This window comes from Dermochelys coriacea, chromosome 1 (assembly GCF_009764565.3).
Source record: "Dermochelys coriacea isolate rDerCor1 chromosome 1, rDerCor1.pri.v4, whole genome shotgun sequence".
NCBI classification, from domain to species: Eukaryota; Metazoa; Chordata; order Testudines; family Dermochelyidae; genus Dermochelys; species Dermochelys coriacea.
Genome location: NC_050068.2, coordinates 7457005 through 7471540, shown reverse-complemented (window position 1 = coordinate 7471540; position 14536 = coordinate 7457005). Strand labels below are relative to the sequence as shown.

Here is a 14536-nt window from a genome sequence, read left to right as displayed (position 1 = left end):
CTTCCTCCAAAGATCAGTACAGGGGAAGAGCAGAAGAGGTAGACTGAAGAAGAGCTGGATTGACAACATACATGAGTGGACAGGAATGGACTTCGCGGAGACTCAAGCACTGGCACTGACGCACAATCGGGAGGGGTGCAGAGAATTGGCTGATTGCTCATCAATGATGGTGCCCTAGTGACCAATGTGGTTATGGGAGTGACGATGATGAGCCTCCACTCCAGAGGCTCACGCCAATTCCCCAGCGCAGCTGGTGGTCTCCTGAGAACAGCTTCCTTGGGAGCCTTCCAGTCCCGGCAAGACCAGAAGCACACAACCCTTCCCGGGGGGTCCTGGCTCCAGGCCTCCGCCCTGTTCGCTTTGGCAGACTGGAGTTTCTGGCTTCACGTTCAATACAAACAGGTCCAGCCGCCCCCATGCGTGCCCCCCACGCCCCGCCCGAACAGCGCCCTTACACCTCTCTGTGAACAGCGGGGTTGAGGGCAGCGTTCCAGGAATTAAAGTAGCATCTAGATCCGGGCCCCATTGTGCTTTTCAGACACACAGTACGAGACAGGCTCTGCCACAGGGAGTATTACACATGGGGACCCAAAGCCCAGAGAGATGAAGTAACATGGCCAAGGTCACACAGGGGGACTGTGGCAGAACTGAGAATTGACGGCAGGTCTCCTGAATCCCATGCCAATGCCTTAACCTCTAGACCAGCCTTCCATGCCTTAGGAAAAACCTCTTCCCAGTCCTAACCACGGGGATCAATTTAACCCCCTGCATTGAAATGAGGATCCTGGGTGGCCGGGCACTTAACCCCACCCCACTCCGCCCTGGGAGATCACCCTGGGGCGACCAGCCGCCCGTTTCCCTTCAGTCTGGGTGGGGCGGGGGAGGAAGCCGCAATGGGAAGAAGCGACCCTGTCCAGCTGCTGAACATTGCATTGTGTGCAGCGGCACTCCCAGACCTTTTCCTCTCCTTTATTGCCCTGCTAATGGGTTTGTGTCGCAGGGAGGAAATGATGCAGTGGCAGAGACAAATGCTTCTCTGGGAAACCTACAGCCACCTGGCCTCTCCAAACGCTCAGTAACATTCAGCCCCTCTGGGACACTACGATGCAGAGAAGACAGGAGACAGCCCTCACAACACCCCTGGGGAGGGAAGAACCAGGCTAGCTCCACAGGGAAACTGAGGCACGGAGGAATGGGGGTATGCTCAAAGTCACAGGGGGCTCAGTTCTACCTGCAAAGCACAGGCCTGTGCTTCCTCTCGGGGCTTCCCCGGGGCAGCGTGCCGCCCCTTGTGTCCCCACCAGCTGCTGAGTCGTGGGGAGTGGCCATGGCCCCAGTGTGCTTCCAGGGGGTGCAGGAGGCAGCTTTCTGCGTTCGGGGGCAGCGGGCACATTCATGATCTGCTGCTGTTCAGTTGCAAGGGATAGCGAGGTTCTGCCTCCCCCCCCACACACACACACCATGGTCCAGCGTGTGCTTTTCAGAGCTCGATCCAATCCATCCCACCCGACTCAGATCCTGTGCTTTTGCTGGATCGGGGCCCTTTGGCACCACAGGGCAGAATCGAGCCCTGAGCGGGAGGTTCTGTTGTGAATGGGCCTCACGCAGGCCTGGGTCAGGGTCAGCCGTCCCAGACGTGTGACCCCAGCCTCCCGAGGCTCTGCGCACCCCATCCCCGAGGCCAGTCCTCCTGTCTGGGCCGGTATGATTCCCTTCCCCCAAGATCCCGCCTCAGGGGCCTTGCATTGCCAGGCAGGAATGCTTCCCCGCGCCTGCCAGCTGTCAGGGGGCCAGATGACTCTCCCACTGTGGAAATGTTCCACTGACACGTGCATTAGGGCCCCCACCCGGGATGGCAGGAGATAATTAACAATGCTACGACCAGGAAGATGACCGTGAGGAGAATGGCCTAGCTCTAGACAGGGCTGGGATGCCTTCCTTCCTGGCTTTCCCCTCCTAGACCATGTGGGGAGGCTACAAATGTGCAGAGGAATAGAGCCAGAGAGAAACCACCACCCTCAAAGCACGCAGTGTGGACAGACAGCAGTGACTCAGGAGACCTGGGTTTTGGGCCCACCTCTACCAGCGACATCCTGTGTGCCCTGGGGTGGATCGCTGCATCGTGCCTCAGTTTCCCCCCTCTGGCTTTCTAAGTTGTATGCAGGGCCTCTCTCTCTCGCTTGCTACCTGTGCGTGCAGCGCCTAGCACAACCAGGCCCTCCTCTTGGCGGCTGCTACCCGGATGCTCCCAGAGGGATGTGCAAGAACTCCCCAGAGAGCATCAAGGGGCCACGTTCTCCTCTCATAGCTTGGAAGTCACTGAGATTAGAGGGGTGGAACAGAGAGGAGAATTTGGCCCATGCTAAGGGAAAGAAGTGAGAAAGCAGCCTCCACCCCCACCCCGCAGAGAACTGGCAGCTCCCTTTTCTGCAACACCCCCCGTCCTCCCTCCCGCACCTTCCCAGGCACTAAGGTGCTGGGCTGCAGCAATGCCAGGCCGAGTGCAGGATCTAGCTCGCTCTCGGTGTCCTGGGAACAAAGCTGACCAGTGGGCAAGTGACTCACCGTGGCCTGGCAGCTCTGCAGCTCATACCTGTGGGGAGATAAGGCCTGATGGCTAATCCGTTATGCAAACACAGCGGAGGGCAGCTGCCACGTGCGCCAGCGATAAAGCAGAAGTCTCGCCTGCTGCAAGGCCATGGCCCGAAAGAGCAAGTGCTTCTGAACTGGGGAAGGGAAAGAACCCGGGCGTCCTGCTCCAGCTACAGGAACAGCACCATTCCCAGAGCTGGGAGGAGAACCCAGGAGCTCCCCTGCTCTGACCACTAGATGACACTCCCTCCCAATGCCAGGGCTGGAGCCCAGAAGCCCCAACTCCCAGTCCCTGGCAGGTGCTATGGGCAGGGCACTGCACTGGATATCAGGAAGGCTGGCTTCTATTCCCAGCTCCACCGCTGACCTCATGTATGACCTTGGGCAAGTCATTTCCCTGCTCTGTGCCTCAGTTTCCCCTTCCCGCCCTTTGTTTGTCTTTTCTAAGAGCAACACTCCCTCCCAGAGATGGGACTAGAACCCAGGAGTCCTGTCTCCCACTCCCTTGTTCAAACTGTAGTAATAGCAACACTCCCTCCCAGAGCTGGGAATAGAACCCAGGAGTCCTGTCTCCCGGTCTCTTTTCCCCATCCACTCGATCCTCCTTCCTTTTACAAAATTCTATCCCACGGTGCATCCCAGGGCAGACCTGCTAATCACCAAGGCAGCCTGTGAGTCCCAAAGAGAATTAGCTCCCTTAAGGAAACACGGTTGTAAAACACACGGCAGGAGGTGGGTGTTAATATTTCATTGTATTAGTCACTGTGGAGTAACATTTGGGCAACCTTTGAAATCGCTTCTACCGAGCTCCAAACCGCCGAGCGCTTGTGGTTGGCTGGGTGCATGCTGAAGGGCACTGTACCAAAGCGACGGTCTTCGCGTGTAGGGCTTACTGCTCAGATCTGGCAGAGGACACCTGGGTTCCATATCTTAGCTCTGGGAGGCAGCAGGGACTGGTAGAGAGTCCTGAACTCAGGAGAGGAAAGAGAAAGCACGGCCCAGATTCTGTAACGAGTTCCCCTACACATGGCAGGGTTTTGCTTTCCGTCTGCACTTCATGTTTGCATTGCAGGAGGGCCTAGGAACCCCAGACCCCCATTGTGTTAGACGCTGGACAGATGCAGAATTATTCAGTCCCTGCCCCAAAGACCTTACAGTCTAATGACGTCGTCTAGATGTAAGGGAAAGAGCCACGTAGGAAACTACCTCAGCCAGGCGGTTGTAGGACTGAAAAGGAGCGGGGTCGGGGGTGGGTTTAAAGTGGGGCACAAATCGAATGTGAGCCACCAATGTGATGCAGTTACAAAATAGGCTGGTATCATGCTGGGGTGGATTAACAGGAATGTCTTACGTAAAAACAAGAGAGGTCATTGTCCCTCTCTATTCGGCACTGGTGAGGCCCCAGCTGGAGAACTGTGTCCAATTCCAGGTGCCAGGCTTTAGGAAAGATGGGGAAAACTGGAGAAAGTCCAGAGAAGAGCAACAAACACGATCAAAGGTTGAGAAACCCTGAGCTGTGAGGAGATTAAAAAACACAGGCAGGTCTCCTCTTGAGAAAAAAAGACTGAAGGGGGGACATAATAACAGCCTTCAAATTCATTAAAGATTTGTTAGAAAGAGAACAATGATCGATTGTTCTCCATGTCCACTGAAGGTAGGACAAGAAGCAATGGGCTTAATCTGCAGCTAGGGAGATTTAGTTTTGAATGTAGGAAAAACTTTCTAACTCTCAGGGGAGTTAAACTCTGCTATAGGTGTCCGAGGGAGGTTGTGGAATCCCCGTCACTGGAGGTTTAAAGACCAGGCTGGACAAACTCCTGTCAAGGCTGGTTTAGGTGGACATGGCCCTGCCCCAGCACACGGGGCTGGGTTAAACAGCCACTCGGGGGCCCTTCCTGCCCCACACTTCCATGATTCTACGGAAAGCAAAGTCGCCATGACAGAGAAAGAGCGGGAGAGCACAGAGAGTGCCCCTCTTCGGCACGCTGCCCCAGCCACTACAGGCAGGCCAGAGCCTTCGAAACGTGAAGACCCAGGCCAGGGAAAGCAAAGCCATAAGAGTACCAGAGCTGGATATACCCATGACACGCTGCCTCCCTAACAGCTGTACTGGAGCTGGGGGGGAGTGGGGGATGTCTCTAGCTAAAACGTGCATTGACTCCAGACAGATGCACACCTCACCCTCCGCTAGGACCGAGCATTTCTTGCAGGAGCAGCAGCGCTATTCCCTATTAGAGTAGTTCCTGGCTAACACATATCAATTAGGCTTTGACTGATAGCAGTATCAGCAGGTAATTGCAGAGGTGCTGCTAGCAGGGGACAAAGGATAATGGCAGAACGGGACTGGGCCCGTTATATGGGGGACAGAGGAAGTATGGATGTGATGGGGCCCAGCTGCAGAGTAAGTAAGTAAGTGTCCTCAGATTAATAGCTGGGGGATAGACGGGTAGTTCTGCCTGGAAGACTGAGTGATGGCTTCCTTAGCGATTGCTTTACACTTGGCCATAAGGGGCTCTGAATGAGGGTGGGCAGATTAGGAGGTGGATCAGTGGGTAAATTCGTTAGCTGCCTTTCTAGTGGGGAATCAATCATCAAAGGCATCTGCATCGGAACAGCCCATCCCCTGGTAGACACTGGGATCCTCCAACAAAATGCACCAGAGTAAAGGAGTTATAATAACCTGGCAGCACAAGCCAACCCTGCCCTGCTCTGCACCATCAAAGTCAAGGAGTCAAGGACCTTAATATATTTCTAGATGGGCTTAGGCATTCCTATGGACAAACGCAGCTTCTGCTAGAGTGGAATTTACAAGGGCGTTCCGTCTGCGTGCTTCAAAGCCTGAAATGAAGCCCAGAAGAATCTGCCCTGCCCCCCACCCAGGACATATCCCATGTCGATCTGCAGCCCAGCACCAATGCAGCTGGAGTATTAATATCGGGCTAGCATGCCTTTCATGCCAAAGACGGTTGCGCTACCGTTTCAGAGGCAGCAGGTGCTATGGGCAGGGTGCTGCATGGGGTGTCAGGAAGGCTGGCTTCTATTCCCAGCTCCGCCACTGAACTCACGTGAGACCTTAGACAAGTCATTTCCCCTCTCCCTGCCTCGGTTTCCCCTCCCACCCTTTGTTTGTCTTGTCTACATAGATTTGGCAGTGCAAGGCTAACAAAAGCATAAAGCAGGAAATGCTTAGCTTAGCCAGGGATGGCAGCAGCTGTGGCCCCCACTCACCCCCATGGAGCAGGCCACTCGCAGCTCCTTGTCAGGTCCCAGCCCGATGGTGCCCAACGAACTGGGCAATACCCCAGGTTGCACACTCTGCCCCTGAGCCCCCACCTTGCCCCGCCAGCTGGCCCTGCTTCCTGGTGGTCTGGTCACTTGGCTCACAGCACAAAGCTTCCCAGTGTGCGCGTGGCCTGGGACTTTTATTAAAACAGCAGGTGGTATTGCCAGTGTAGAACTCAGTGGAAGTGTCATTGCCCAAGCTCAGAGGCATCCAAAACACAGCCATGGGGCTAAAGCATCCTAGCTGTCCTCCTGCAACCTCGCCAATAACATCGGGGCCAGCCACAGGCCCCCTCCACTCCACCACCAAGGCAGATGCAAATGGCGTCATGCGCATTTATCACTGAGAATCAATTGCCAGGGCTGGGGATGGAACTCCATCCTCCCCCGGGTTCATTCAGTCCCGATGTAACTCACACTGGCTATGCTGTGAGTGTCCCATGCAGGGCTGGACACATACACGACTAAGAGCACTAGCCAGCAGAGTTTCTCCTTCAGCCCAAGTGGCAAATGCCCAGGCTCTTAAGGCTGGGAATCCCAGGTTCCAATCTTGCTGCTGACCTACCAGGGTGTGTGTTACGCTTACTCACGGTGAAGTCAAAGGGGGTGCCATGGAGTAACTTGATCAGGATTTAGCCCACTGTAAATGTTTAAGCACAGCCAGCAGGGGCCTGGAAAGCTGCTAGGATGATTTTGAGCTCGCAGGGAACCCCTTGTTCATGTTCCAGCACCACATCAAAGGCAAGGGTGGGGTGATTTCCCAGCCCACGTTTTGTGGGGCATCCCTAGACACTGCCATGTCCCTTCCCCTCACCAAGAGATCACTTCTCCGCAGGGCTCATCGGGATATCTCTTAGGAGCACCAGTGTTTGTGGGAAGGGTGGTGCTCAAGGTGTTTTCGCTGTCCCCACATCCCCATCTCTAGCCGCACACGCCCGACCTGGCTTCGAGCCAAACCTTAGCATGTTCTTCAAGATCAAAGCAGAATTCTCGCCAGCAAAGGGCATTTACTAAGAGTCTGCCACGCTGCACTGCCTTCCCCCTCTGGTCCTACGAGGAAGCGTCAAGAGAGAAATCAAAGGACTGGATTTCCCACCCCTCTTATCAGCAACACGTGCTACGCTGGGACATAGCCTTTAGCCGCCTCTTACAGCACTGGTGCCACATCACCGGCCTTCAGGGCCACAACATTAGTTCGCTCCATCCTGCACATCCCTCTGCCGCTCTCTCTCGAGAGCGACCCACCTGCTGACTAGCTGGAAACAGATTCATACACTGGGCAGGCTAGTCAATTTCAACATGGTTGCTGAGATAAAGGCTGGTCAGTTTCACAATGGATGGTTCAAAATCCATACCATGGGTGATTATGGATAAGGTCACCATCAGTCAACCAAATGGACCCTTTCTTTCACACACACACACACACACACATGCACACCCCTTCGCCTTCTCCCCAGGTCACCCCGCTCCAAAGGAGAGCACTGTGTGTTCCCAGATCATTAAGCAACCAGAAGCACTGCTGTCTTGATGCACGGCCCTTAACTCCTTGGGACACTTTATCTCCTCTTTCCTGGGAAAGTGCCTGGCACGCTGCAGCCTGCAGACACATGATGCCTATAAACAAATTAACATCTCCACTGTGCAGAGCACTGGCCAGGTTTTGTTATCTGAAGGATATCAGCGCGGCTGGCATTGTTTGCTTCTGTACGGTAGCCGCCTTCGGGCTCATTTCCTCTTTCCCCTTCAGCAGCTCTCAGTTATTTCTCGTGTGCTATCTTCCTTCCCCTCTCTTTGCAACAAACACACAAAGAAAAAAATCAAATCAATAGATACTGTGTATGCACCAGTAATGCTGCAAAGGAGAGTGCTATAAAAAAGCTCTTTAACTACCTCTTTCCCTGTTTTCCACACACCCATTCCTTTCTGATCTACCTACAAACTTTGGCTGTTGTACAACATTATATTATTATGAATTCTTTTGCAATAATGCCCAAGAGACATGGCCCAGGACCCACTGTGCTAGTCCTGTTCAAACACAGAACAATCCAATACTTCTGTTCTGTCTCAAACACAAGAACAATGAATCGGAAAGGTGGCAAATTCAAAATGGATACAAATGCAATGCTGCCTTGTAATTGGCCTGTGGAACTCACTGCCACAGGATGCCACAGAGGCCAAGAATTTAGCAGGCTTCAAAGAGGGATCTCTAGCTGTCAGGGATTAGGAGAATTTCCAGGGGAGGCAAATGATCCCACATTGGCCTGCTCTGGAGTTTCTTGCCACTTCTTCTGAAGCATCTGGCACTGGCCAGTCAGAGATAGGAGACTGGGTTGGATTGACCTTGTAATTGATCCAGTCTGGCAACTCCTATGCTCCTAATATCCAGGTGTCATCCACGTACAATCAACTGGTGACAGCCAGGTCCCGAGTGGATTTCATGGAGTTGCTGACTCTTCTCCTGTCCAAGGGTCGACCCCAACTAAGGCTAAGATAGTGTGTGCAGCAAGAATGCCGGAGCCTTTGTAGAAGTGAGGGAGCCACCAGCACCCAAACCAGGGGAGCCAGGGTTGGCACGCCCCCCCACTTTTTAACGTCGGTGTAGTTTGGTGTCAGGGAGCAGCATTTCCCACACACACCCAAACTGCAAGCCTTGGGCAGATGCCGCACTTCGCAGTGGGGGAGCTGATCTCCCTGCAAAAGCAGGGGCTGGGAATAGGCCCTCTGTCTCTTCAGACTTTCTGTATTTACTGATGAAGGCTCCATGCAAACTTAGCTGCCCAGGTGAAATTTCTGTCCCACCTTCCATGGGAGGGGGTCCAGTTTGCTGCCTGGTGGGATGGGAGCAGGGGCCCAACACAATGGCTTCATTCCCTGCAGGGAGGGCAGGTAGAAAGGGTTCGGCAAGCCAACAACAAGTAGGCCAGAAAGGGCCTTCAGCAAGTCTTAGGGAACAGAGACGCTAGAAGTTTAAGGTCCTGCTCACTCTGGGGTTTGGCCATTGACTCGGATGGAAGCAGGATAGGGCCCTTGCCTATCGCTGGTTTCACTGTTGCCTTCTGCATATAGACAATGCTCCCTGCTCTGCAGGGGAGTGCTCCCGTCCTGGGCTGTTAGAGGCTCTGGGACAACGTACAGCGGAGAGCGCAGCAGATCAGACCGGCCTCCAGCAGTGGCTAACTCCAGCGCTGCCGAGGAATGTGGTCTTCCCACCCCAAACACGCCTAGCCAAGAGCCCAACGGCATAGTGGACAATCTCTTCCTGACCCCGACACGATCAGCTCACGCCCTGAAGCCTGAGATCTGATTACCTCCCATAACCCCCGGGGTCACTCGCTGTGGATTCACGTAGCTTCTGACCAGCAGTGTCCTTTCTCCCTTCCCCCACCACTGCCAGCTCTGTACTGGCACCAGGGAGATGGCAGCTCAAAACCTGCGGCTGGTTCTGCTGGGGCTGCAGCATGCATCTCAATGGAGGATCTCGGGTACGTTCAAATAGTTTTGGCACATGAGACGAAAGAGCCCAAGGCAGCATAATAAGGCCCCTGTGGGGGAAAAAGACCAGATCCTCAGCTGGTGTAAATCAGCAGGGCTCCCTTGCTTTCAATGCTGATTTACACCAGCTGAGGATCTGCCTCCAAAGTCTCCTGCAGAAGATTCTCTGACAGATACTCACACAAACACCTGATGACTACGCAACTTGGAAGGGATGCGTGCGACACACACAAGCTTACACACACACACGCAGAGCAGGGGGGAGAGAACACAGAAAAAGCAGCTGCATGGGCACAACTGAGAGACATCCGCACTGGGATGAGAGAAAAACCAGAGGAAGGAGAGGAGCAGGAAACAGACAAGGAAGAGAGAGAAGGGAAAGCGTGAGAAAGGAGGGGAAAGAAAGAAAGAGGGAGTGGAACAGAAGAGAGGCAGAAAAGTGCAGAAGAAAGCGGGAACTGACGATCCAGGATGAGACCAGAGGGAGAGACAAATGAGCTGGGTCTGGGCAGGGACTAGGACTTTCAGGAACTGCCCTCGGCATTAATAATAAAAAGTGAAGGGTTTTTGGCCTTACACTGTCCTGGATGTTCTCCATCTTCCAAGCCCATCACCAGCCCCCGAGATGGTCGCAGGGATCTCTGGACAGGGCAGCTCACCGAGGCTGTGAGTGGATGTGCTCTGTCTGCAGGAGATGGGGCCGTCCTACCCGTTTCCTCCAGTCCCCTTCAGGAATCTCACTTCTCTGCAGCCGCGAGCGACCTCAGAGGTAGAAGCTGTTCCAGGCGGCTGTGTTGATCGGAGCCTGGAGCGCATGGGGTCCACCCGGCAAAGAGGCGGGGGAGGGACACACCAGAGGGACACCTCGCGCTGTCTAGCAAGCAAACCACACGCGAGGGAACTCGGAAGCTCACTGTTTAGAGCCACGTCTCCGCCCCCCCCCCCACACCCCCAATCATATCTCCCTTTCCAGCTGCGGTGAGAGCAGCTGCTTAGCCTGGACTCGCTGGGTTGATTGTACTCCTGTTACCCTCCCCTCAGTGGCGACCACAGCCGTGCCACCATGTTATTGTCTGGCCTAACTTGGGATGCTCCATCTACCCCAGCTGCCTTGCCCAATACTTCCAGCACATCCCTGTGTCTCCTCCAAAAGTCACAGGCTGCAGGAGCATCCGCAGTGCCAGAGGCTTCTCCCAGAAGCCGATGGAGGCTACTTAAACCCAGAAGAAACGTCCCATTGTTTGTTGGAATTCTCCTTCTGTGCTGGCACTGACCTTTCCCAGCGGATGGGGGGCCTGAACCTTGCCATCCGGGGCACCCCGCTCACATCTACACCGGTGGAGTTACTAGGCGGGCAGGTAACCGTCCAAAATCAGGGCCTGATCCTCCAGTGCTTCCTCACGACAGCTACTATTGAAATGTGTGTGTGTGGGAGGGCTTGCAGGGCGGGGCCTCCCCTTCCTCAGGCCAGGGTGTAAGGACAGGGCCAAGCAGTTATCTGCAATTACTGTACATGCCAATTAGTGCTTGCAACGATCAGACCGGCAACACCAACCTCCAGCACGACAGACACACCACCTCCAACAAACAGAACAGAATCCACCCCATTCTCCAGGGGACCGGGCATGCACGCCTTGCTCCCACACATCATCTGTGCCTGCAGGAACCATCAGGGCATAGCAGGGTCGGCCATAACCCATTGAGTGCCTGAGCCAAAAGCCACTGAAATCAATGGAAGCTTTTCCATTGACTTTAATGGGCTTTGGATCAGGCCCGCAGAGTCCGATCCTGTGGTCCTTATTCACTGCCTTCAGAGGAAGCCAGGTTCCAGTGAACCGCACAGGATTTGAGCCTTGAGCGGTAACTGATTGCTTTAAAGTTCAGACTGTCCCCTGTCTCACAGGCTTCCATGTCAGGAGATGTTGTTCCTGCCAGCGTTTGCTAATCTCTACTGGCCTGAGCCCGCAATGGAAGACCCCTCATCAGGTGCCCTCTGGGGTCCAGGCAGGATTAATATTTTGTTCTTTCGCCCCCGGCTCTCAAAGCACTTTCCAAGTCCCATGGACTGACAAGACGCAGGGAGAGTAAGTGACTATCCCAAGGCCACTCAGCAGAGGTGGGAACAGACTTGCCTGCTGGTCCTGGACCCTGTCCGCAGCTCCACACTGCCTCCCAGTGCCCATAGACCCAGCCCAGCGGTTGATTTCCTACTGCTGGTGATTTTGCTACAATTTGCAGAGGGCTAGATCCTGCCACCAGGGCTCACACCGACCCTGTGGGCCAGCCAGAGGAACGATCGGCTCCTCAGCATGGGTCAGGCTGGCAGGGTGTGGCTTGGGGTCATGTTCTTAACGCCAAGGGATTCTTAGCCCCCCAGAAGTCATTGTGTGACCATCCCAGTCATGATGTGTTACTAGGCATAGGATAGCAGGAGTCAAGCCCATGCACAAGGAAGAGTTTTTGCAGACCTGGGCAGCCAGGACCAACCCCCATGCCCACTGAGCTCCGAAGGAGCTTTGCCATTGCCTTGAGTGGGACCAGAGTGTCTATGAGGAGAATGATCTGGGATCTCCTGTTTTTCCTCTTTATTACTATCTATGGTACTTATATGATGGCCCCTTTACAGCTGTATCTGAGCACCTCCCACTCTTTAACGGAATAGTCTCCCAAAACCCCTGCCAGGCAGGGCAGTGCAATCATCCCCATAGCACAGGAATACGAAACTGAGGCACAGAGAGACTAAATTACTTGCCCACGGTCACACAGGAAGCCTGCAGCAGAGCAGGGCTTAAACCCGGGTCTCCTACCTGGCAAGCTCACACCCAAACCACTGGATCATCCTCCCTCTCACCTATCCTGCCTTTATTCCCCCTCAGAGGTTCCGCCTCCCATCCAGCACTGAGGGCTGGCTACTGCTCCCCCTGCGGCTCGCAGAGGCTGATCCTTCAACTGGCCAGCAGGGAGCGACACACGGCCCTTCCTGAGCTCCAGCGCCTCTGCCAGAGCAGAACACCCAGGAGGGCACCTAGACTGTGACCCACCCCTATGCCACCGGGCATGTATTAGACAAGCCCCAAGTGCTCTTTGCACAGTTTTTTCGTTAAGAGGGAAATAAATGTTCTTTCCCTGTTTTCCAATCACAAATCAATCTGCCATTGCCCCCAGCTCTTCGCAGGTCATTTTTTGTCTCCAGTTATTGCCTCTCAGCCTTGTTCAGCTCATTTCCCTCCCTGCATTCGTGGGCTCTTGATTAACACTGCCAGGTCCCATCCTGCGTGAGGAAAAGTCGCCTAGAGCACATGGGCCCTGAACAAATCTCTGGCTAACAAACCCCATCATTGCCCAGCATCACTGCTAAGAAAGCAGGGCAGCAAAGGGACATTTTCCAGATCAAATTTGGAGGATGGAGTTCCCCTGTAGAGAGTTCCTACATGAGACCTATGCACCACCTGAGTCACATTCTGAGAGTATAAGAAACACCTTGTATCGCCTCTCCGATAGGAGAGTATTGAAAGAATTCCTGGCCTGTATGATATTAATGACATCTGAGCTTTTAAAAACTGACTGGATTTGTTTTCAATCCAAGATGCTCTTCACCTGCAGTTTGCATCACCCTCAGCAAGGACAGTGGAACTAGAATGGCCAGTTTCAGTTTGTTCATAGTCCGTTTCACTTCCAGGTTGTCAGATAGTAGCACAAGTCTGTGATGTTTGGCTTTCCCAGTACCTTACTTGGTTCAGGTGCTAGACAGGACCTCAGGAGATTTGGGTTAAAATTTCCAGCCTTGCCACAGACTCCCTTTGGCCCAAATCCTCAAAGGTATCCCAGGGGAGTTAGGTGCCTAAATACCTTTGAGGATCTGGGCCTCTCTGGGCCTCAGTTCCTCATCCACAAAATGGGGATAATGAACTTTCCTTTGCCCATCTTGTCTATTTAGATTGCAACTACTCTGGGGCAGGGACAGTCAATTATTTGCTCAGGTCTACTGTAATACAAATATGGATTTCATTATTTGTCCAGAGCAATCTGAGGCCTTACACTCCACTGGCCCCCTCCACAAACTGCAACACAGAAAACATTGCTATGTCAGGTATTTGGGGGACATTCTGCTACAGTTGTAATAATAACCCTTTACACTTCACTGTCAGCTTCCACTGGAGGATTAACAAACCAAGCCTCCCAGCCAGGCTGGTAAGTGTTCTTATCCCCATTTTACAGATGGTGCAACTGAGCGAGACAGGGCGTGATTAAGTGACTGTCCCAAGGTCCTGAGAGGAGTCTGTGTCAGAGACGGGACTAGAACACAACTCCCACCTGTACGCCTTCACCACAAGACTGCCCTTCCTCGCCCTCTGCAAGAGGTCTCAAATTTAGTGTTAACCAGAAATTACCAGAGAGCAAAAGGCATCAGCCCTGGGAGGATAGAGAGGCCAGGGGTAGGAGCACTAGGAGATCATCTAGGAGATCTTGGCTCCCGTTTATGGTCTGCCACAGACTTCCTCTATGATATGGGCCAAGCCACATGGAGTACGTGGACCCCTGGAGCTGGGCATGTGATTTCCAGGTGGAGGAGACGTACATGGGCTAGCTCTGATCAGCGAGCATGTTGCATAGAGAGGGGTCGCCTCTGGGTTGGCAGCCTCAATATGCCCCTGCCCCCCCAAGGGGGATGTACTGGGACCTGGCTGATACTTTGTGTATGGGGAGCTGGCTGGAGCATGTCTCCCGAAGCTAGGAATGACACCCCCCGCCCCCCTCCCCAGCTCCAGGTCTGGGCATAGCTGGCTGCTCTGTGCCCAAACGCCCCAGGTATACAGCAGCAATATAATAATCCCCCACCCCAGCCCAGGGGTTGCGGCCAGGAGGATGCGGAGGCGCTGGGTGGGGGAAATGGGGCCATCCCTGGCTGTTCTCCCCAGCCCCAGCCCCAGCCCCAGCCCCAGAAGGTGGCTCCCTGCGGGTTCCCAGGAAGCTCCTGGCACGTTACCGCGTCAGGCCGCGCTCGGCGGGGCAATAAACCGGCTGGGTACAAATAAACAGGCGCAACCTGCCACTGTTTGGATCCGGAGCCGGCGGGCGGGACAGGAGCAGGGGCAGGCTGCGGGAACACACAGGGCCCCCCCCGCTGGCACCAAAGGGGGATGAGCTAGGGGTGGGGGGCGGGCTGGCG

At 54.3% G+C, this 14536-nt stretch overlaps 1 protein-coding gene across 2 annotated transcripts in view; it reads right to left on the bottom strand.

Annotated features, from left to right (window-relative positions):
• Nucleotides 1-14536, bottom strand: part of PDE2A (phosphodiesterase 2A) — a 393111-nt gene that overhangs the window by 281937 nt on the left and 96638 nt on the right. The window contains exon 1 of one of the 2 annotated variants that reach the window (XM_038378059.2): nucleotides 9944-10278. The exons of the other annotated variant lie outside the window; for it this stretch is intronic. Coding sequence (XP_038233987.1) covers nucleotides 9944-9964 — 21 coding nt within the window. The 5' untranslated portion in view covers nucleotides 9965-10278. Of the gene's footprint in view, nucleotides 1-9943; nucleotides 10279-14536 lie in introns of those variants that run through there. 2 annotated transcript variants of the gene reach the window in all.